The sequence below is a fragment of the Chiloscyllium plagiosum genome, chromosome 15, assembly GCF_004010195.1.
Source record: "Chiloscyllium plagiosum isolate BGI_BamShark_2017 chromosome 15, ASM401019v2, whole genome shotgun sequence".
Classification (NCBI taxonomy): Eukaryota; Metazoa; Chordata; class Chondrichthyes; order Orectolobiformes; family Hemiscylliidae; genus Chiloscyllium; species Chiloscyllium plagiosum.
Window position 1 is genome coordinate 67,553,840 of NC_057724.1, and position 23,530 is coordinate 67,577,369.

General features: G+C 40.8%; 1 protein-coding gene across 1 annotated transcript; it reads left to right on the top strand.

The window, feature by feature from the left end:
• The first annotated feature begins 278 nt into the window (after positions 1-278).
• LOC122557420 (high mobility group protein B3-like) lies at positions 279-4,292 on the top strand. Its single transcript, XM_043705128.1, has 5 exons — positions 279-366; positions 1,952-2,113; positions 2,199-2,341; positions 2,565-2,739; positions 3,026-4,292. Exons 2-5 carry the CDS (start codon positions 1,964-1,966, stop codon positions 3,170-3,172), a joined length of 615 nt encoding a protein of 204 aa, XP_043561063.1. The 5' UTR covers positions 279-366; positions 1,952-1,963; the 3' UTR covers positions 3,173-4,292.
• The last annotated feature ends 19,238 nt before the right edge of the window (positions 4,293-23,530 follow it).

A 23,530-nucleotide genomic window follows, 5' to 3' on the forward strand; every position in this document is an offset into this window, starting at 1 on the left:
ACTGTAGGAATAAGTTGAGTGGGAGGAAATGTACTGTACGAGCAAGTGCATTGAGAAACTTTTTTTTTCTTCTGGCTGTTGCAGCGCTCTGCCAGGGCATTTTCCTTTTCGAAAAAGGCGGGCCTTTTTTGAATCTGGCGGCGTGCGAGGCCGCGAGCCAATGAGGGACGGGCGGGCCGCGGGTGGGCGGGGCGGAGGGCGGTGGCGCCGGCCAATCGGGAAGCGCGGCCACTGTTTAAAGCGGCGGCACGTCTGTCCAATGAGCGGGCGCGGCGGGGTCTGGGGCGGGAGGGGGAGGGGAGTTGGTGCAAAAGGAGGCTCGAGCGCGTCCGCCGACAACCAGCAGCAGCAGCAGCCAGCCGCCGGGTAGGTACGGCCGCGAGAGGCGGAATAAAGAAAAACAAAATAACCGCTCCCCCTCCAACCCCCAAACCTTTCGTTACCCCTTCCCGTCCCCTCTCCCCGCCGTCCCCCACTCCCCCCACCCTTCCCCGCCGGCGGGAAGGTGCTTTCCCGGCTCTTCCTCACCCGCGAGGCGCTTACACGCCGCCTTTAACAACCCCCCCCCCCCCCGCTCTCTCTCTCTCTCCCTCCCGACCGCGGTCTATATCAATGCAACCGCTATGCGTCAAGTGTCTGGAAAACTGTGGCCAAACTTTTTCAGCCGAGTTTCTTCCTCGATCCACACGCACGAAAAAATTCGGAAATCCGGGTTAATATTCCCCCCCTCCCCCTCTCTCAGATCGGCCGTGGTAATTAATTTTTTTGTGTGTGAGGGTGTTTTTTGTGTGTGTGTGTGAGGTATTGTTGGGTTCTCTCTCTCTCTCTCGCTCTCTGGCTGTCGTTCACTCCTAGTGCAAAAGATGGAGCCATTTTAGCCCAGCGTGTATGTGTGTGTGTGTGCTATTGAGAACAACTATAGAGACACATTGCCCCTGCTCTCTCTCTCTCTCGCTCTCTATATATAAGCACTGTGCCGCCTAAGCAAAGAGGGGGAACAATTTCTTTTCTATCCCTTTATAAAACAGCCGCCTGAAACACCCCCACCCCAGCGATTTTCCGCCCCAAAAGCAGCCGCAGCCTGACGACGGAGGCATTTCAAGGGGACTTTCTTTCATGAGGAAGGATTTCACAAAATGGAAGAAGAATTATTGGGATGTTGACCTGTTTTTCTCTCCCTCCCTCTCCTTTCTTTCCTTGTCGACTGCAATTCGCCATCATTACTCTCTATCTCCACATAGATGTACAGTGCCGTCCCCACCTTGTGCTTAAATCACCACAGCAAGGTTTTAAATACCCGTTCTTTTTTTCACCCCCTCTCTCTCCCTCTCGCCCTTTTTTTTTGCAGGTTCTTTGTTTCAGAAGAGGATTTTTTTTTGTTGTCCTTGAACATAAAATGGAGATGGAAAGAACATGGCGGGAAAGAAATAGATAAATAGCTGAGGAAAGATTCTGGATAGAAACTATTAAGCTTCAATGCTATTGAATTGAGCAGTTGAAAAGCGCTGGCGGCTGTATTCGGACTGGTGCTTTCAGTTTTTAAGTTTAATTTGCGCCTATGTGAATTCGTCTCTGAAATGAAATATCTTTTTCTAACAATGGAAAGAAGGACTTCTGCCGCGTAGGTTGTTTTTTTTTGAAATCGCATCTATACTTTTTACGGCTGCTTAATTCAAACGAGGCTACTTTTTTTTTACTTTGTCATTCTTGTTGCAGGTGATGAAAAATAACAATTTCTTAACTTTTTGGATGATTTTTTTTTCTTCAAGAATTGATATTTAAAATGGATAGCCCAAACAAAATGAGATTTCAATTTTTTCCAAAGTTGACATTGAAGTACATAATGTGGGAGACTAGTAGGCATTTACATTTTTTTAAAAAATGTACAAATGTGGATTTGCTGCTTTCAGGCAAATTTGGGGGAAATATTTACTTTTTTCTCTCTTTCCAGAGAAATATCAATATGGCAAAGCGTGACCCGAAGAAGCCAAGAGGCAAGATGTCCTCTTATGCGTATTTTGTTCAGACTTGCCGTGAAGAACACAAGAAGAAAAGCCCTGATATTCCAGTTAATTTCTCGGAATTCTCTAAAAGATGTTCTGAAAGATGGAAGGTAACTTGTCTTCCTTGTGTATAAACAAATGCACAATATATATTCTTGACTGAGATGTTGATCTAATGTATATATTCTTCACCAGACAATGTCCAGCAAAGAGAAGGCCAAATTTGAAGAACTGGCCAAAGTAGACAAGGCACGTTATGACCGAGAAATGAAAAATTACGTGCCAGCTAAAGGTAGCAAGAAGAAGAAGAAGGACCCCAATGCGCCAAAAAGGCCTCCGTAAGTATACTCATGATTACTGTCAATTGTGTTGACAACTGAGTGGCTTTGACTTCAGAAACTGCAAAATTCTGTTAAAAGCTTGATTTCAAGAGCTCCTAACTTCTCAAAAATGTCAGCTTTTATAGCTGCTTATTTCTTCAAGCCCAATTGATACTTTGTTTAAACGTAATACCGTGACTGTTGTTTCAAATGCATTTGTTGTAATACGTCTTTTTTGCAGCTCTGGGTTCTTCTTGTTTTGCTCGGAGCATCGACCAAAAATCAAAGCTGTCAGTCCTGGCTTATCTATTGGTGATGTAGCAAAGAAGCTTGGCGAACTGTGGAATGCATGCAGTGAAGAAGAGAAGAAGCCATTCATTAGCAAAGCTTGTAAGCTGAAGGAGAAATATGATAAGGTAAGTACAGTTGCAACATTAAGTACTTCCACATTTTGATCCCCAGGTTAAATCCAGAGTAGAATTTATACAAACTACTTGATCTGAACACTGATCAGTTTCTTCCTCTATATATATTTGGAATCACTTGTAATGCTACCTGAAACTTTGTATAGTATGAGGAAGTATTGACACTACACAGGGAAGACTTGGTGGTTTTAAGTTTTTTTTTGTGCAAGTTGGTGATCTCATTGGAATTGCTGGTCTTCCAAGTGGCAAGGAGTTGAAATAATTTCCTTTTTTTAAGGATGTTGCTGATTATCGTGCCAAAGGCAAGGTGGATAGTGCAAAGAAGCCCCCTGCCAAGAAGGAGGCATATTGTGATGACGACGATGATGATGAGGAAGAAGATGAGGAGGAAGAGGAGGAGGATGAAGAAGATGATGATGATTAAATTGTACATTTTGCCTCAGCTTATTACTTGCTATGTAACTGAAAGCATTTAAACCCTGTTACAAGTGTTGCAACCTTTTAATTTTGTAAGTTGGTGTGTATATGGTCTAAGGCAAAAAGTAGCTTGAGTTTTAAACTGTACAGGCCTTTTTGTAATATTCACACTACAGCGGTGGACATTGAGTCAACTGTTAACTCCTCTTTCTGTAGACTGGCTCAGCCTCCTGTGCAGAAGGGGGATTTAACTGGATTAAAATGTATTTATGTGGTGTTGTGTTTAAGTGCAGTATAGTTTAAAGTGCCGTTGTAGCCAATTCTTCAATTTTTGAGATTGCTGTAAGTATGAGGGGTAATGAAGCAATCAAAGTTTAAAAAATAAATCAGAGTTGTCAGTAGGCATTTTTTTTTTAAGCCTGCCACGCTTGTAGGCAACATCGCACGGTGTCTGTCCCACATACTAGAATGGTCGTGCAATATACTTTTGACTTCATTCAGAATGAGTAAGGTATGGTTTATTGAGCGGAGTAGCAAGATGGCAGCCACCCTTGGGTAGTGATCAGTTTATTTTAGACCTTTTGGATGAAAAGGAGGTCACCATCATTCAATGCTAGCCTCCTGTGCCTATGTATATCATGCTACTGTACTCCAAGAAAATATTGGTAAGCAGAAGCCAAATCCAAAGGGCTGTGAAATGGTAAATGATTCTTTCCATTTCTGTGAACTGTTGTTCTCACTTAAATGAGAAAGGAAATGTACTATTTTAAGACAAACGCTTTGTTTTGGCATTAATAGGCCTGTGTGGTGTTCTAGGTAATATTCATGCTTTAAAGTGATTGCATACTTCACAATTGGTGCAATTTGGGAACAATTTGAGCAAAATGCTTTAAAGCATCCTTTTTTTATATAAAAATATTAGGACTTTGCAGTACAATGTGGTCCTGCCTGAATCTTCACAGGCTGTGTGGTGACTCCCAATTTGCACTTTGCTGAAATCCTAGTGACAACCCTGAGCATTCTGTACTTTAAATGATCTTGTAACTAAGGTATATTTTCTTTTTTGTATGTTTAGTATGCTAAAATGTGTTTTGAAGTAATTAAAACAGGATTAAATTTGTAAAGTCTTGCTTGTCTAAAGTGTCATTAGATATTTCATAATGCTTATCCCTACACCAGTACACTATAGGATGATTGAAGTTTTGAAATGAATGTTTCCATCCTAGAAAGACAATAAGTTCCCGAGATACTGAATTTCACTTTCTGACTCTAGGAGTGGTCTACTTTTACATTTTTAAATAGATACAGTTAGTGAAATTGATTAGCACCCGTGAACTAATGACCAGAAAAAGGCAACAAACTTTTTTGCAGTATTAAAGAACAGGAAAAAATTGCAAAATATCTAGAAGTTGGGGTCACTGGTTTAAAAATAGGAGCCTTCCCAATTGAGGCAGAGGAGGAAACATGTTGCGGGTATAGGATCTTTGGTAGTCTCCTAAAAAGGCAGGTGCAGAATCTTAACTCTATTAAGACACTAGTAGATGCTTGGAAGGTGTGTAAGAGAATTGGGCTCATGCAGAATTGTGGAGTTGAATTTTAAGATTGAATCAACTATGATTTTTGTTGAATGGTGATTGGCCTGCTCCTAATTTGTACATTCAAATCCAATTTTACTTTGGGGTTTTCCAATCGGGTACTGAAACATGACTAGACCATCTACCTTCTATCAGATTCCATTCAATTGGTAATCAACTACAATTTTAATATGATCGATTACTTTTGTGATCACCAACTTTTCTTAAACTCTTAATTGTATTCATTTGGTTGAGTTTGATCACTGGTATTTCTCGAAAATACTGAGTGCATGCCACTGTCTTTCACTAACGTTTTTAAATTGACTTGATCACTGGTTATTTTGACATACACAGTAGTGTCAACAAAATGTAGTTCAAGGCTTGGGACAAGGCTAGATCCAGGATATGATATTAAGAATGTTGTTCCAAGTTGTCTGAGAACATCAATGGCCTTTCTAAGACATTGTCCCATTCAAGGAATCTAAATTGAGAGGGATAGGTCCTGCATTTGAAACAACTTGGGTTTTTTTGAAATTGCACCAAACCCCATTTAACATAAAGCCTATGTCTGCCCATATTAGCAAAGCTTCCCTAAGTGGGGTCATGAGCTAAAATTTAGCATCGCAAAATCTAAGTAGTTCACATTTTAGATATAATTTTTAAGTCTCAACAGAATCATTTGGTTTGGGAATGGGAGTGGTGGGTGAAAGGAAAATTTGTTTGGGAAGCAACGCCTCTGCTTGGCAAAACTCTTGAGCTGTGGTTCAGTGTTATCTCTGCACTGTCCAGTTGTTGGGTGACTTTAGTTTCTACAGCTTCTAATTTTGTAGTCTGTCATAATATTGCTGCTGGCACTTGTGATTTACATTCATAATTCAGTTCTTGAAATTTAGAATTTTGTGTAAATATTGGCTCAAAACATTCCAGCTGATAGTATTGAGATACCAGTAAATTTAGTTGCTGTATTTTGTGACTACTAATTGTGTTCTTTATCCTGGGAGAGCAATTCTATTAAGTCTGCAGTGCTCCACAATTAATCTCTCCTCCTGTGGATGCTAAAGAATCAATGTACTTTGCACCATTTCATATTTTTCAGCAAAAAATAAGTAAAGTGTTATTCTCCACTCATTCATGCTGGGTTCCTGCTAATAGGCAAAATACAAGGTGAAGTGCAGAGTATGTTGAAATCCATGTTGAAGTTAGCTGTGTCAGGCGGTTAAATCTTAAGGAAAAAGATCTGAAACTTAGTTCAGATGTGCGTTGCAATCCTGCATGAGTTCCTAATCCTCCTCCAGCTAAGCACTAAACGTGTTTTAATATAATCAGATGTGATTTGGATTCTTGTCTTGCAATGTGCCACGTTTTAATTTTGAAGCCAGCAGATTAAGTGCAATATTGAAACTTGCCCACTGACTTGGTGATTAATCTTAGCATGCAATGCATGCAGGTCTAAAATCTGGTAGAAATTATGCATATCCTAAATTTACCTGCAATGGAAGTATGACAATGGTGTTTGATCTCCAAACAAATGAAATCCAGTAAATCAATTTTCATGAAATACATTCCACAAGTCTAATTATCTAAATATTTTCAACATTTACTCCTGCCCTAGTAACGTTTTTCTGAACAGTACTTTGGTTAGCCACTAGGTGTGCTAGAATAATCGTTCTTGTTCGGGCTACCTGTTGATCTATAAGCAAGATTGTCATTGAGTGCAAAAGGTTCAAGTCTGGTAGACCTGATTTATCTGTGATGGTTGTTAAGAGTATAAGGAGAAATCATAATGGGTAAAAAAAAAAAATCTTCTGGTTACCTAATTCATTGTCTAACACTACAGTTAGTGATTTAACTACTTCTGTTACCACCCTTGTGAAAGTTAAGTTTGCAGCTTTTAACCTCCCTGCAATCGATAGATACATGACACCTGGAGGTGCAATTGTTGGATTTTGTCTTCCTGTATAAAGATTTGATGGTGTTCTGTTTTTGATGCTTTGTTAATTGGTTTGATCATTAAAGGTAGGGGTAGAACAATTCAATAATAGCCATGAAGGTTGCAATATTCCACAAGTTCTCAAAGGATACCATTTTCTTGAATTTATTCCTTGTGCTATTTATTTCATCCTGCCCTCACTTAGTCCCATTGTAGTTCTTGAATGATTGATCCAGAGTTGATTTTCCGACTAGTCAACTTGCACAATGGTACACTCAGATTAGTAAGCATTGAATTCTAATGGGTTCGTTATCTTATTTCAATAATCTGTCCTGCCCACAAACAGGGATGGAGTAAATACTTCTAATCAACCTGGTCATACACCTTTTAACACCACCCAGAGCAAGTGGGATTTGAACCTAGGCTTCTGACCCAGAGATAGGGAGATCACTGGTAGTGACCAGAAGAACCCTCTGGAATGTATCAATAAGTGCCTGTGTAGCTGACTCTTTCTCATCAGAATGACCTACCAGACAACTTCACATTCATTCTTTCCTTTCTCAAAGGCAACAAATGATTTAAAGGCAACCTTTACAAATGGTGAACAATTGGACTGTTAGTTTTTTATTCCTGGAAACTAGACGGAATGAGTGTTGCTAATTGGAATCATGGTTTGAGTCTGGACTTGTCTTGCAACTGTTTTAGAAATTTAGAAATTTTTAAAATTACCTTTTAACAAATAAATTTAAAATCATTCTGGTGGGGAGGCGGGAGAGCAGGTTTTTTTTTTAGATTGATTGATTAGATTCCCTACAGTGTGGAATTCTAACTGGTCTTGACCAAGCTTTTTTTCCTAAAACCATTCCGAAGGTTGTAACAAACAATGGAGAGCATCGTGGTTTTAATGATCAACTTAGTGCTGGCAATGTTTGTTTTACACCCCCCTCAAAAAGCCCTTCATTCTGTTTGTCCAGAGACCTTCGTTGCTTTTTGTTCAGGTGAGTAATTAGCAACTTTGCTCTTGTCATTTTGCTCCTTGAATAATTTGAGTGGAGAGCAGTTCCATTTCTGAAGGTGGTATTGTGATAAGGAGAAAAACGATCATGATAGGAAATGAGTCGATCGCCTTTTTACTGTCTTAAATTGTGTGTGATGTATTCTGAATGTGCTAGAATTAAAATTGTCTGCATTTGCTGAAAGAAAGTTGACAACTAGAAAGGTAAGTACTGAAACTTTTTTTTGCTACTTTGAAAATCTGCAAATTTAGTGAAGTAAACTCAGCTCAGTCATATGACTTATTTTGAAAGATGTCTTCTATGCTAACAGGGCTTCACTAATAGTTTACTTGATCAGTTATTTCCTTATGATGCTGAAGTTAGAAAATAGATATTGACTAGTACAGTTCCTTTTTTCTTTTTCACTAATATTGAGAGCTTTTAATACCTCATTGCTCAGATCGCATCTCAATGCAGCAATCCTCCCAAAAATGCTTGCCTTGATAAGTCTTTTTGGAGTTGTCAAACTTCTCCATCTTGGACGCCACCACTAACCCAAAGTTCTTATCTTGGAATTGACATTTTCATGTCCCTCCATTTGATTTCAATTGTTATTAACATGGAAGATGGGACTGGGGATGGTGCAAACTCAAATCTGTTGAAATAGCTAACAAAATATTCTCTTTATTTTGGCTCCATTTTTATTACTTCCCACAATGTGTACGCAGCAGAGAACTGACTACAGAGTTAACATTAACTTTTTTCAGATAAAATGTTAATCAAGGTGCTACCTACCTCCCAGTGTAAAGCACAATTGAGGGCAATGAAGAACAGGGTTATTTTCCCATCCTGCAATGTCATGGCCAATGTTTATCTCTCAAAATAAATTATCTGGTCATTGCTGTTTTATGGGAAACTATAATCTATTGCTGTGTACTGCATTGATTCTGAAGTGCTTTTAGGGTCGTGTAAAATGCTAAATAACTGAGTTTGTTCTTCAATTTGTACCACTGCTTTATGAGTAAAGCAAAGTAGAAAGGTTCTTAGCTGACATCTTTTGGTATCTATTCCAACTGGATTCTCCCCTGTTTTAGTCTGTGCAAGCAAGGGTTTTGATCCACAAGGATTATTTTCTCTGTAAATTTCTCACTGATCTTTTCCTTTTCACAAGCTTCAAAAGAGCTGTTATTGTTGCTAACTGTTTTAATCTTAAATTGGGCCATAAAGATCTATTTGCATTTATTTTTAAGGGTCTTGTGGCACTGTTGGCTAGATGGTTAATGCTCATCTATCTTAGAAGGGTGTCACATCCTAATGGATTGAATGATTGAAAAATACTTTAGTTGAAGCTATATTATATGCGTTTTTTTTTAAATGGAAGGTTTCCATGCACCTTTTTGAGATGCATAAAGGTGTGATTTGAGGAGATTTGTAGCTCCGGTTGAGGTTTTGGATGTAGGTTTGTTCACTGAGCTGAAAGGTTCATTTCCAGACGTTGTTACCCTGGTAGACCCCATTTACCAAAGGAACAGGAAGTGATTTTACCACAGGAAGTAACATCACCAACCCAAAGAAACCCAAACATCTAAATAGCAGGAATTTTCAGTATTGCTTCGCACGAGGTCCACTGAAGATGTTACCTAGTAGGGTAATGAAGCATCTGGAAATGAACCTTTCTGCTCAGTGAGCAAACCTACATCCACAAAGATGTGCGGTGAGTATATGAAAGGTCTCCAAATGAACTTGATCATTCTGTGCTCTGGTTTGAAACTTCAACTCTCTACTCATGTGTTTATTGTATACTGTCCATGCCAACTATATTTTGCCATCAGGTTTGTGTATTTTTGTAACCTAAAAATTAGGTGACACGTTTTATAAGCCACGTCATTGGGAAGGCATCTGTTTGGGTAATCATTGCATGCTACTCAAACACCGTTTTATAATGTTTATGAATACAGCTGTGGTTGCAATGCTGAAATTCTCTGTTCCATTCTGATTCTTCATGTGCTCAGTTTCTTTTCTTTTTATCCCGCTTGTATGTTTGATTTTAAACGCCCCCCCAGCAAACTCCAATTAAAACTCTTCCTATGGTACTTTAATGCACCAAAAGATGCATTATTGCAAGAGAAGTTTCAGGACATTTACTGCAGCTGTAGCAGTCTGTGACTTTATCAAGAGTTCTGGACAGTCTTGGGTGTTTTTTTTGTAAAAAAGGATAACACTGCATTAGAAGTAGTTTAGAAAGCTTGCTTTGCTCATTCCTGACAAAGGGCTTATGCTCAACGTTGATTCTCCTGCTGCTTGGATTCTGCTTGACCGGCTATGCTTTTCCAGTGCCATACCCTTTGACTCATTTCTGGGTTGGAGAACTTTTTTTAAACTGAATGAATGTTCTTGAAGATTGATTGGAATTTAAAGCAATCTAGAGTGATCTTATGGATTGCATGAGAATCTGAAGACTTCAACAGAAGAGATGTTTCTTGTGGAGACAACGGAGATGCGGGGGGAGGGGTGCAATTTAAGCATTAAAGTGTCTGTTGAAGACTGACATTTTAGGATAAATTTTCACCTGAAAGCTGTTTAGTATGTGGGATTTCTCTTTTTGGGAACCACAAACCTTTGATCACTGAATTTATTCAAGCCTGGCTTAGTTCTAATTGGCAAAGATTAAGGAGGCAAGTAGGAAGGTGCAGGTGAAACTACAACCAGATCTGTCCTTGTTGAATGGTGGAGCAGGCTTGAAGGGCTGTATGATCTCCTGCGAAATGCTTTCCACTAGTTGACACTTCTTTTGTGTCAAGATTTTGTGTACCGTTAATGGTTTTGTTAAAATGAACACAGGCAAGAGGTAAGTGATGAATTGTGTATCAAACTTGTGAAGAAATGCTGTATTTCTTGATGGTAACTTTGTAAGTCATCACTGCAGTATTTTTATAGCAATGAGTTACTTCAATTTCTTGAATTTAATTATGACATTAGCTAAGACTTATTGGATCATGCATCAGTAATATTTTACCACTTGATTGGGTCAGCTCCTTGCCAGGATGTTTGGCAGGTAGTAAAATAATATTACTGCATCGACCACATAATTGAAATATCTAACTGGTAGGTGCAGAAACCTGGGCTAAGTTCTGTTATTGAAAAATGCATTTCTTGTGAAGAGTCAAGAAAATTCTGCATTGATGGTGGTACTGACTGCTACCATGTGCAAAAAAAGGCTAACCTCACTTGAGTGAAACCAGTGACTGGTTCCTGTTTTCTAATTTAGGTTGGACCAAACAAAACAATTCTTAACTGTCAACAAAAGATCTGCTTGAAAAATACATTGTGATTAAAGTCTATCCCTTGTGTCCAATGGCTCATACTTGTAAGGTTGCAGGCTCAATTGTCACTTGTGGCCTCCTGCACAAATGTTAAAGTTGAAGATTTCTGCATCATCCAGGGAGTAGTAGTGTTCTGAATGTGATGTTAAATCATAATTTCATCTGATGCTTACGTGCATGTAAAGGATCCCATGGTATTGTTTGGTAATTAGCTCTGGTGTGCTGATTAAATGTTTATCCCTGATCAAGATCCTAAAATCATCATCCTCTGGTTATTGCAATTGGATTGAAATGGACTGCTAGTTTTTTCCCAACACCACCACAATCAAAAGTACTTAAATTATATGTTGCAATTTTATAAATGCAAATATCTTTGAATGAAAACAAATTGCTTTAATAGCCAACTAAAATCAAAGTACTGCGCGTGCAGGAACTCTGGAAATTTAAAATGTGGAGAAACTTGCGTTAAACAGCATTTGTGGAGAGAGAAATGTATTCTGAAGTGTCATACTGGAGTTGAAATGGCAAACAGGTTGATGTTTCCGTAGAGGCTGCCAGACCATGGGAGTTTCTCCTGCATTTGTTTCTCAAGCATGTTATGGCATCAGGCAATAGGTTTGAATTCCTGTTTTCAAATTCCTCCCCCAGCACCTGCCATATAACCCTAATGCATCTTTAACTCCAGCAGCACTGGCCTTCACTTGTTCCTGGCCTGCCAGTCCATTATTTGTAGATTATCCTTTTGTGCTTGTGGTCTTTTGAACTCAATATTATTCTTGTCAATTTTTTTTTGTCTCTGCTTTCAATATGTTGCCAGCATTATTTTCACTTAAGCTGACTATTTGCTCATCTACACCAGTCTGTCTGATAAGTGCTCGTATACTCATGAAGATTGCACACCTTTTTTTGTGTTGTGATTACAGTCGTTCCTTTTAACAGATGTACCCCATCATTAGCATCTGTTCCAGTTATTTCCTAATAAAAGCTCCACTCTCTTGGATGAGGAGTGGAAACAGAAGAGAGAAGGGGGAATCAAATTAACACATTTTTAATATTTTGCAAAATTCATATTCTCCATTGTGCTTCATGGTTGAGGTCACCTCTTTTCTGATTGTAATTCTACTCCAGGAAGTTGATTTTACTCAAGCGTAGTTGTCAGTAGGATAATTGGGACTCCCTAACGAAATTACTCCGCATTGAGTGTTTCCAATTGACACTAGGGCTAGGATGTTCGAGATGTAAGTGTGGGGGGGGGGGGGGAATGCCGGAGATCAAGGGAGAAATGTTTCATTTTTACCTGCAAGTTATGCTCCTGATTGTTCAGTCCTGACCACTGCGTTTTGAGGTAATGCATTAAATATGGGCAAAGACCAGTGCAAAGATTGTCTATGTTTAGTATACTGTCTTGCTGTTGCAATTGTTACGCTAGTTGAAATTCTCACGGTGGTAAGCTGTACTGGGTGCAGTTCAAAGTTTGATAAGCTCGAAGAAATAATTGCCACACCTTTTTATATTGGACTTTCCATGACCGCAATTAATCACAATGTTGACTACCTTTTTTTCATAGGTAATGTAACAGTGGTAATCAGTCTATGCACATACATCAAGTTCTTACAATTCTCTGGAAACGATTAGATCTGTCTTTGAGGAGTAAGTTGTGGAAGGGGATATTATGGAGAAGTTTACAATGCTTGAAATAAGTGCTGTAGGATCTTCGTACCCAAGTGCACAGAAAAGGGTTTCTTTTTAAGGTCTTATCTGAAGGATTACTACTTTCTAGTGCAGTAGTCTGTCAGTATAGCATTAATGCTTTTCTGTAGGTACCTGACATAGTTGTAAACTTCCTTTATCTGCTCCAGCCTGCATACTTTGTGGGTTTGATTTGACTGATTTTATTGTCATGTGCAAAGTACAGTGAAAAGGTTTGTTGAGCAGTACAGGCAGATCATAATAAGCAAGGGCATACAGATCATGGGGTGAAATAAAAACTAGACCGAGCCATACAAGTTACATTGCACATGCCGTGTGCTTGGCAAGGTCAGCATTATTTGAAGTTATCTTCTGTCTGACTGAATAGGTTGCAGAAGAGCACTGCAAGGGTGCGATAGGTCTTTGGTGTTGGCAGCCTTTCTATGGTACGAAGCTGTGTAAATGGAGTCCAGTGGATGAAAGGTTGGCTTCTGTGATGATCTGGGCTGTGCGTACAACCTTCTGTAGTATCTTATGGGCCTGGACAGAGCCATACTGGGCCGTTATGCACCTGGACAGTATGCTTTCAGTGGTGCATCTGTAGATGTTGGTGAGGGGCCTTGTGGACATGTCAAATTTCCTAAGCTGCCTGTGTAAGAAGTGGTGTTGTGCCACCTTGACTGTTGCATTTATGTGGGAAGTCCAGGACAAGTCAGTTATAGTCACTCCAAGGAGCTTGACACTCCACCTTCTCAACCTCCGCTCTTGATGTAGGTGGGGGCATGTTCTCTTTTTTTTTCTTTCTAAAGTCAATGATCTGTTCTTTAGTTTTACAGATGTTGAGAGAGCGGTTGTTCCCATTGTATCATATCACCAAGCTTTCTATCTCCCTTTCTGTATTCTGATTTGTTGTTTGATATCTGTCCTACCATTGCACTGTCGTCAGCAAGATTGTAGATGGCGTTTGGAATTTTAATATCCTTGTAGGAGCAATACATTTTATTCCATGTTAATGCAGTGGTACCTTACTGATTTTAAGTAGTTCTGGTACAGTTGTGGACTTCTTAAGCAATTTTTTTTTCACTCATCGGATTTTTGAAACAAAATCTGAACAGATTTTACGCTGCTATTCAAAGTTTGCATGAAAGACCAACACAGGCAATACTGCAAATACAAAATGTGTATCATTGCAAATGATTTTTGTTTCAATTTTTAGTTTGACTGCAATAAAAACCTTGGCGTGGAAGCAGGCATTCAGCCCACCAACTCTGCACTGAACCTCACAGTATCTCACTCCAGACCCCTAACCGATCTCCATAACCCCACAGTTCCCATGGCTAGCCCATTAACCTACACATTCCTGGACACTGGAGGTAGTTTAGCATGGCCAATCCACCTAATCCGTGAGGAAACCAGACCTCCTGGAGGAAACCCTTAGACATTGGTAGAACATGCAAACTCCATGCAGTCATGCAAGGATAGAATTGAACCCAGGTCTTGGGTGCTGTGAGGCAGCAATGATAACCATTGAGCCACCATGCTGCCCTTAGTTACCTGAAATTTAAGATCATGCTCCATAATAACTTGTAGACCAAGCTTTATTAATAAAGGTCTGAAAGACACCACGTCCAAAGGCAAATAGTGATTAACTCCACTTTTTTCTTTCATCACTCACTCCAGACTCCAAAGCTAGATTATTTTCTGCTACTGTACACACAAAGGCATTTTGCAAGATACCAGGATCAACATTTGAATAGTATCCATTTTTTGGGAGTTGACAGCACAAGTTAATTTAATGATGGTAAATACAATGACGGAAATGCCAGTTTTCCTAATTTCTGTGTTGCTTCTGGGATCTCTTTGACCATCTTAGTGAATGCACTGAGTTTGTGCAGTTGCAGCATGCTCGGAATTGTGATGAATTCTATGTGGGTGATATCTGCCACCTGTTCACCTCTACTATTTGAACCTGTTGCAGTTTTTTTATGAAACACCCAGGGATATTTTAAGCTTGAACTTATTATTTTAAAGTGCATGTTGCTGCTTTATAAACAATTCGGGCAAATGAAATTGACACAGTATGCAACAAAGACCTTTTTGGAGGACTAATGAAGCAAGGGGATCCACAATGAATGGCAAGATCCAGGAATTACAGAGGGACCTTTTTGGTCTGCATGTTCGCAGATCCTTGAAAGCAGCAGGACAGGTAAATGCAGTGATGAAGAAAATGTATGGGATATGAGCCTTCTGGTTGAGGCATCAATTACAAGAGTTAGAGAAAGCAAAAGTTAGGACAAGGCTGTAGTGTTGTATGCATTTCTGGTTGCTGGAAGGTTGTGTATGAAGTTGAGCAGTGTAGATTGGATAGATAAGCAGATCCAAGCGAATCTGGAGCTCTGCCTGAAAAGGTGTCAGAAGCGATAACTTTCAAGTGTTCAGGGAGAAAGCTCAGAAATGCTATGGCATGGAGGCTATGTGCTAAGCTGGAAAATGGGCTTTGTGACTGGCATAGGTATAATGGGTCAAATGGCCTCCTTCCATGGTGTAAGACTCCTATTTCTGAGAGATAGGCTGGATGGATAATTTGTTTTTTTTCTCCCTGTAGTGTACATGCTCTTTTTTTATTTAGCAGATGAGGGTTGCTCTTCTAACACTTGACATGTGGTTCAATTGGGTGGACCCTTGAGAGTCTGAGGGTTCTGTTCAAATCCCACTTGAGACTTCACAGTGGCAAAATTGATATCAGTTATGGTACTGATGGAGTGTAGTGTCAATGGAATTGCCAGCTTTGAATTCAACTGAATTTCGTGGGGCTCAGTTGGATGCAGAAGATTTAGTTTTCTTAAATGATATTTATTTCTACTAATGCCAACGAAAGCATTGTTTGGTAACTGTCAGGTTTGAGTTTGGGAATTTGCTGTGTGCACATTTCCTATATCTACAATAGTAGCAATGTATTTAATTTGCTGTAAAGTGCCTCATGTCCTGAGGCTAAAGGCCATATAAATTCAAGGCTTTCCTTTGCAGCACATTGATATAGAAGAATGCTCAAGCTGCTGTGGCCCTTTGCTAGTGAATGTCTTAGATACTTGGTGAACTCTGATCTTTATCATCACTAATAACATCAAAATATAGTGTTGGTGATGCATTTACTTTGTCTATTTCCTGACACTGGGGGTTGGTAATGCCATGGTACAGTTCAAATGTATATTGTGCAACAGTGTCCAGCATCTCTTCAATGCAGACCGGTTATGAGCGAATGCAAATCAGCATAGGAATTGCTGGATCAACTTGGATCTAATGCCTCCTTTGACAGCAATAATTGAATTGTCAACCTACCATCGCAAGCTATCAATTAGTGCCCCCTCCTGTGGGAACTGCAATCAGACAAGGCCCTTGAGAAATATTTAAGGAAGCAGCAAAAAGCTTCAAATGGGGCTAAAAGGGAAATGAAATAGTAAAGCATTTTCATACATTTATTAGGAACAAGAGAGTGATTAGGATAGGTACACACAAGGATACAGGGAATTTATGCATGGAGGCAGAAGAAGTGGGTGAGGTCCTTTAATGAGTTCTTTGTATTCACCAAGGGAAAGGGCACGGATGATAAGATTAGGGATGGGTATGTTAATATTCAATATTAGCATAATGATATTAAAGAGATGGTGTTGGGTGTCTTTGGAAAAACATTTTCAGATAGATAGGTCCCAGGGCTTGATGGGGCCCAATCCAGGATAATGAAGGAGGCAAGAGTGTAGATTGTTGGCTTTGACCGAGCTCTTTGTCCTGTTTAGCCATAGATGAGTTTTTAGAAAATCGGAGATGAGCTAATGTTCCCTTGTCTAAGAGTGGCAACCTATAATCCAGGAAATTATAGGTTGTGGGGAGCCTTTCGTCAGTAGCAGGGAAATTATTGAAGACTCTTGGGGGCAGGATTTACTTGTGTTTAGAGAAGAATGGAACTTATTAGGGTTAGTCAGCATGGTTTGGTGTGGGGGAGATCTTGTCTCCCAAATTTGAGATTTTTGACAATGTGGCAGATGATTGAGGTATGGCAGTGGATGTTGGTTACATGGCCTTTACTAAAGCTTTGACACAAGGTCCCGCCTGATAGGCTGGTCCAGAAGATTAAGTCACCTGGGATCCACAGTGAGTGCTAAGTTGGACGCAATTGGTTTAGTCGTAGAAGACAGATGAGGGGTGTTTTACCGACTAGAGATCTGTGATTAGTGGTGTTCCACAAGGATCTGTGCTAGGACCTATGTTTGTAATCTATGTCTGTCTGGAGTTTGCACATTCTCCCTGTGTTTGCGTGGGTTTCCTCTGGGTGCTCTGGTTTCCCACCTCAACCCCACAAAGATGTGCAGGTCAGGTGAATTGGCTATGCTAAATTGCCCATAGCGTTAGATGCATTAGTCAGGGGTAAATATAGGGAATGCACCTGGGTTGCTCTTTGGAGGGTCAGTGTGGACTTGTTGGGCTGAAGCGCCTGTTTCCATACTGGAGGGAATCTAAAGTGATTTGCATGAAAATGTAGGTGATCTGATCAGTAAGTTTTAGATGACACAAAAACATGTGTGTTTTGGATAGTGAGAAAGGTTGTCCAAGGATGCAGCAGGATATAGATCAATTAGAAAGTTGGGTGAAGTAGTAGTAGATGGAATTTGATATGGATAAGTGAGAAGATGCATTTTGGAGGTCAAATGAAAGAGGAAGGTATGTAGTAAATGGCACGATCCTCTGGAGTCTTGTACAATGATTTTTGGGCTGCAAGTCCATAACACTCTGAAAGTGGCAATACTAGTGGGGGAAAAAAATGGTAAAGAAGGCATATGGCATGCTTGCGTCCATGTTGTAGCTGTACAAAACTACAGGCTACATTTGGAGTATTGTATGTAGTTGTGGTTGTCTCAATATAGGAAGGATGAGGCGGCTTTGGAGAGGATGCATAGGAGGTTTACCATGATATTGCCTGGATAGGTGTATATTAGCTAGAAGCAAAGGTTGGACAAACTTAAATTGTTTTCACTGGAGCACTGGAAGCTGAGGTGTGACCTGATACAAGCATATAAAATTAAGAAGCATGGATAGGGTGGGATAGTGTATCTTTCTCAGGATAGAAAAGTCAAATACCAGGAGAAATGGGATTAAAGTAAGAAGGGGAAACTTTTTAAAGGAGATGTGTGAGGAAAGTGCAAAAGATGCCGGACCCCACTGTCAGGGGAGATAGTCGAAGCAGATACAATAACATCTGGACAGTCATATGAACAGGCAGAGAATAGTGATTGAATTAGTTTGGAATGACAGTGGTAGGCACAAGCATAGTGGGCTGAAAGGCCTATTCCTGTACTGAACTTGCCTCATTGGCCTGTATTCAGAAGTGTGCATTTAAAAAAATCATTTTCCTCTGTATTGCAATTATTATGTGGTGTCTCAACACACTGCCCAAATGTGCAATTTACAATAAAAACTCTCAAATTTGCAAAGAATGAGATTAGAGAAGCATAGGCCTAGGATCAGAAAATGGCTGAAGAGCATTAAATCAGAAGTCTGTAACTGTTATTGGGTGTCTGGAAGTTTCAGTATCATATGGTCGTGGGCCGTGAGGGGATAGGTGATGTTAGGGCAGAAATAGGTGTCTTTGTGTTGGAGTGGATTTTGGGTCAAGCCCAAGTTTGAGAATAGTATTAACCTGAAACGCTGGGTTTGTGGGACCAGTGGCATAGAGTGACTTGTTGACCTGTCATTTCTTCAGTGTGTGTCGTAGTTACAAGTCTGGTGTCATGCAGAGTTGACTTAAAGCATGGCTGAAGTTAGAATGGTTTTACTTCTGGTCATTCATAGACCATTTTTCTGCTTATTATACTACATGGATGGTATATGTGATGATGTAGAGCTGCAATAACCATACAGAGGACCTTTTAATATTTAACAGACAAATACCAGTTTGAAACTTTTGAATATCCATTGGGTACATTTAACCAGGTAAGAAGAATAAATCTCATTTCTGGTCTCCCTCCTATACGAAGGATGTTGTAAAATTTGAAAAGGTTCAGAAAATATTTACAAGGATGGTGCCAGGGTTGGAGGATTTGAGCTACAGGGAGGGACTGGATAGGCTGGGGCTGTTATCCCTGGAGCGTCAGAGGCTGAGAGGTGACCTTATAGAGGTTTATAAAATCATGAGGGGCATGGATAGGATAAATAGACAAGGTCTCTTCTATGGGGTGGGGGAGTCCAGAACTAGAGGACGTCGGTTGAGGGTGAGGTTTTAAATATTTAATAGGCACCTGAGGGGCAGCCTTTTCATGCAACTTTCTCATACCATGTTTAGATTACTTAGTGTGGAAACAGGCCCTTCGGCCCAACAAGTTCACACCGACCTGCCAAAGCGCAACCCACCCAGACCCATTCCCCTACATTTACCCCTTCACCTAACAGTACGGGCAATTTAGCACGGCCAATTCACCTAACCTGCATATCTTTGGACTGTGGGAGGAAACCGGAGTGCCCGGAGGAAACCCACGCAGACACTGGGAGAATGTGCAAACTCCACACAGTCAGTCGCCTGAGGTGGGAATTGAACCCAGGTCTCTGCTGCTGTGAGGCAGCAGAGCTAACCACTGTGCCACCGTGCTGCCCCATGTGTGTATGGTATGAGCTGCTAGAGGAAGTGGTGGAGGCTGGTACAATTGCAACATTTTAAAAGTCATCTGGATGGGTATATGAATAGGAAGTATTTAGAAGGATATGGGCCAAGTGCTGGCAAACGGAGCTAGATTATGTTAGTTATGCAGTCGGCATGAGCAAGTTGGACTGAAGGGTCTGTTGTGCTGCACATCTCTATGACTCTGAATCACTACAGAATTAACAATGAACTCGGGGCATGTGGTTTACACAGTGTCAGTTCAAGCATTTCTAACATCTGGTTCTCATTTGTCTCATTGTGAGCCAGTTCTTTTAGTGGTGTCCTTCTTGTAAAATTGTCACTTACTAGAAGTTATTCATTACCCTTGTGGCATGTGCAACTTTATTGGTTCAAAGAAAAATGGACTAGGTAAGTAAAGTTTTGCATTTAATATTTGGAAGGTGCTGAGTAAATGTGGAGGTCCTATCTGAAGGCATCAATTGGCTTGATGTTCACAACATGCTGTGTGGCTTTCTGCTGAGGGCTGGGAAACTAAACCTGCAGAGAAGAGTTAACAATGCGTGATGTAGGAGCAATGAAATGCAGTGCACTGGTGACCAAGAATTATTGCTGTGTCCTAGTGGCAGTTATGAGTGTAAGTGTAGGTTGAACCTTAGGGGAATGAGGTCCAACAAGGCAGGGATGTCACGTTAAGTTCACTTGTGGTGCTTTGAGAAGCTGAACTTCCAACAGATGAGTTGAAAGGTCAGGGTCTGGAAGCTGATCTTGCTGGAAATGATGAGATGCCATTTCCCTGGCCACATGCACAGCATATGGGCCATAAATCAAAACCGAAGCAAAGGTACTTTCTACTGTTCATTCTGTTTTGAAAGTAAGCACTATGTGGTTGTTTTTCCACTGTTTTGTCAAGCTGCCTGTTCAGCAGTTAAAGAACAAGTTAGGTTATTTACTGTGATAATTAATTTATGGTGAGAAAAGGATAATTGCAATGTTTAAAGGAAGCAATGCCAGGTCTGGTGAGATCAGGCTAATAAGGGGCATTTGAAAAAGTCAAGAGCAGACTGAATGACTGATGCACTTTGAGAGGTAAAATATGTCACACAGTTTAAGAATACAAGATTAGATTATATTCCCCACTGTGTGGAAACAGGCCCTACAGCCCAACAAGTCCACACCGACCCTCTGAAGAGTAATCCACCCGGACCCATTCCCCTACCATATATTTACCCGAGGAAAGCACCTACGGGCAATTTAGCATGTCCAATTCACTTAACCTGCACATCTTTGGATTGTGGGAGGAAACTGGAGAACCTGGAGGAAACCCACGCAGACATGGGAGAATGTGCAAACTTCACGTTGACAGTCACCCAAGGCTGGAATCGAACTCTGGTCCCTGGTGCTGTGAGGCAGCAGTGCTAGCCACTGAACTACCGACTGATGTCGCTATGAAAAACTGGAGTAGTGAGAAGGATAATTAGTGGGATAAATGGATCAATATCAGCAAGAAATAGCTAAATTTGCATTCAGTTTAGGACTGGTTCATAGTGAAATGAAGGAGCAGGTTGTGACACATTATGCATGTCTGAAAAGTAGCTGCTGTTATAGGGCTGGTGGGGCAATGGATTCAGTGGAAGACCCAAGCATAACTCCAATTTTATGATTGTGGGAAAGTTACGTTTTTGTTTTTAATATGTGTATGCGCTGAGTGTGTCAATGATGGGTCCTGCATTTGTTGTCCATCACTTTAGAGAGGGTGATGGTGATGAGCTGCTACTGCAGTCTACATAGTGTAGAGAGAATGGAAGCACTATTACAACAGTGATTCAAGGATTTTGACCTGCTGGTGAAGGTATGGAAATGCATTTCCAACTCGGAATGGTATGAGACTTGAGGTGTTTTCAGGTTGAGATGCCTAAGTTCTTCTGGGTGGTTCCTCAGTGTAGGTCCCCTAACTCCAACCATTTTCAGCTGCCTCATTAATTACCTTCCCTCCATTGTAAGGACAGAATTGGGGATATTTTCAAATGATTGTGCAACATCATTAGAATCACACAATGCAGAAACATACCTTTTAGTCTAACTCGTCCATGGCGACCAGATTTCCCAAACGAAACTAGTCCCACTTGATTGCATTTGGCCTATATCCCTATTCACGCATCTGTCCAAATGTTCAGCACCATTTACACCGCCTTTAGATACTGAAGTAGTCCATCTCTAAATACAGCAAGATCTGGACAATATCCATACTTAGGATGACAAGTCTGCAGTGTCCAGCATCTGTAGTTCTCACTTTCTCCTTAGGATGACAGGTGCCAAGTAAGATTCAAGCTGTACAAATGCCAGATAATGACCTTCTCAAAGTAGAGACAATGTAATCATTCACCCATGACATTCAATTGAGTTACCATTACTGAATCCCACATTGTCAATATCCTGGGTCCTAGCATTGACCACAAACTCAACTGGGGATTCCCTATACAAATACAGTAACTACAAGACCAGGCCAGAGGCTAGGAATACTGTGGCAAGTAATTCACCACCTAACTCTCAAGTCTGTCCACTACTTACAAGGCACAATTTAGGACACGATGGAATATTCCCTACTTCCCTGGATGAGTGCAACTCTAAAAACACTCTAGAAACCTGACGCCATCCACTCCTTCCTTCCCAACACCCAGTGGCAACAATATGTACTATTAGCAGAAATTCGCCAAAGATCCTTAGACTGCTCCTTCCAAACCCACAATCACTTCCATCTAGAAGGACTAGAATAGCAGATGCATGGGAACATCACTACCTGCAAGTTCTGCTCCAAGTCAACTAACAATTGTCAATAAATGTGTAGCCAGCAATGTCATTGTCCCATGTGAATTTTAAAATCAAAGGATCATGGTTGTGGTGGGGAAATAGTGAATGTTCAAGTTGGGGGATGGGATGGTCAAACATATGACGTCTTAAACGTTTTTCTTTCTTTCCAGTGCTAAGGAATGAAAGCTCCAACAGCTCCAAGGTACCAATGCCTTTTGGATTCCACCCTCCAACTTCCTCCTTACTCTATCTCCTCTTTGAAATCCATCTCTTGGATATTCACCATACCATTTTTTGTTCTTTGAACAACCTGAGCTGAAGGAAAGACTCTATTCTTTTACACCATATCTCAATGAGTTTTGGACATGACATGACACTGAATTGTTCTTTCATTGCCTGTACAGTATACCCACTTCTTTGAACAGAGGTCTTATCCTCATGCTTGTCCTTATCCTCCTCCTCTCCCACCCTTCTCCCACCACTTGGACTTCTCCTTGGATCTCTTACCTGAATCTGATCTCTTCATTGAGAACTGTTGCCTGACATCAGCTGTTTTAATCAGTCTGCTTCCCTCATCCGCTCCACCCTGTATCCCTCTGAACCTGTTGCACTCTGTCCCCTCAGGTCTAACCCTAACTTTATCGAGTCCTGTTGTTGATTCCATTTAGCATGCTAACCTTTACTTTGCAGCAGCTAGTTGCTGACTCTCCATACTCCTCCTCATCTCACTATGACCCCACCACTGAACATCCAGTAGTTGTTTCCAGAACTGCCACTGGCCTCATCTCCCCAGAGACTTTCCCACCTCCGTCCCCAAAAACCCCACATAGCCCGCTTCTACCTTCTCAAAATCCAGCAAGATGACTGCACTGGTAGAACAACTCCATGCTATTCCTGTCCCAGCTAAAATGTTTCTCTACCTTGACTCTTCTTGTTTGTGAAATCTCTATACTTAATATCCATGCACACATCCACCATTTCCCCTCTCCTTCTTTTGGGGTGGTCTGAAGGTTACCAGCTTAAACATAGAACAGTACAGTACAGGCCCTTCGGCCCTTGATGTGGTGCTGGCCTTCTATACTACTCTAAGATCAAGCTAGCCTACATGCCTTTCGTTGTACTATCTTCCATGTGCCTATTGAAGAGTCACTTAAATGTCCCTAATGTGTCTGACTCTACTACCACTGCTGGCAGTGGATTCCACACTCTGTGTGTAAAGAACCTACCTCTGACAATCTCTCTTCCCTACCCCCCGCCGCCACCACCACCAATCCTTCCTCCAATTACCTGAAAATTCTACCCCTCATGATAGACATTCCCACCATGGGGGGGAAAAAAGTCTCTGGCTATCCACTTAATCTATGTCCCTCATCATCTTGATGACTTCTATCGAGTCA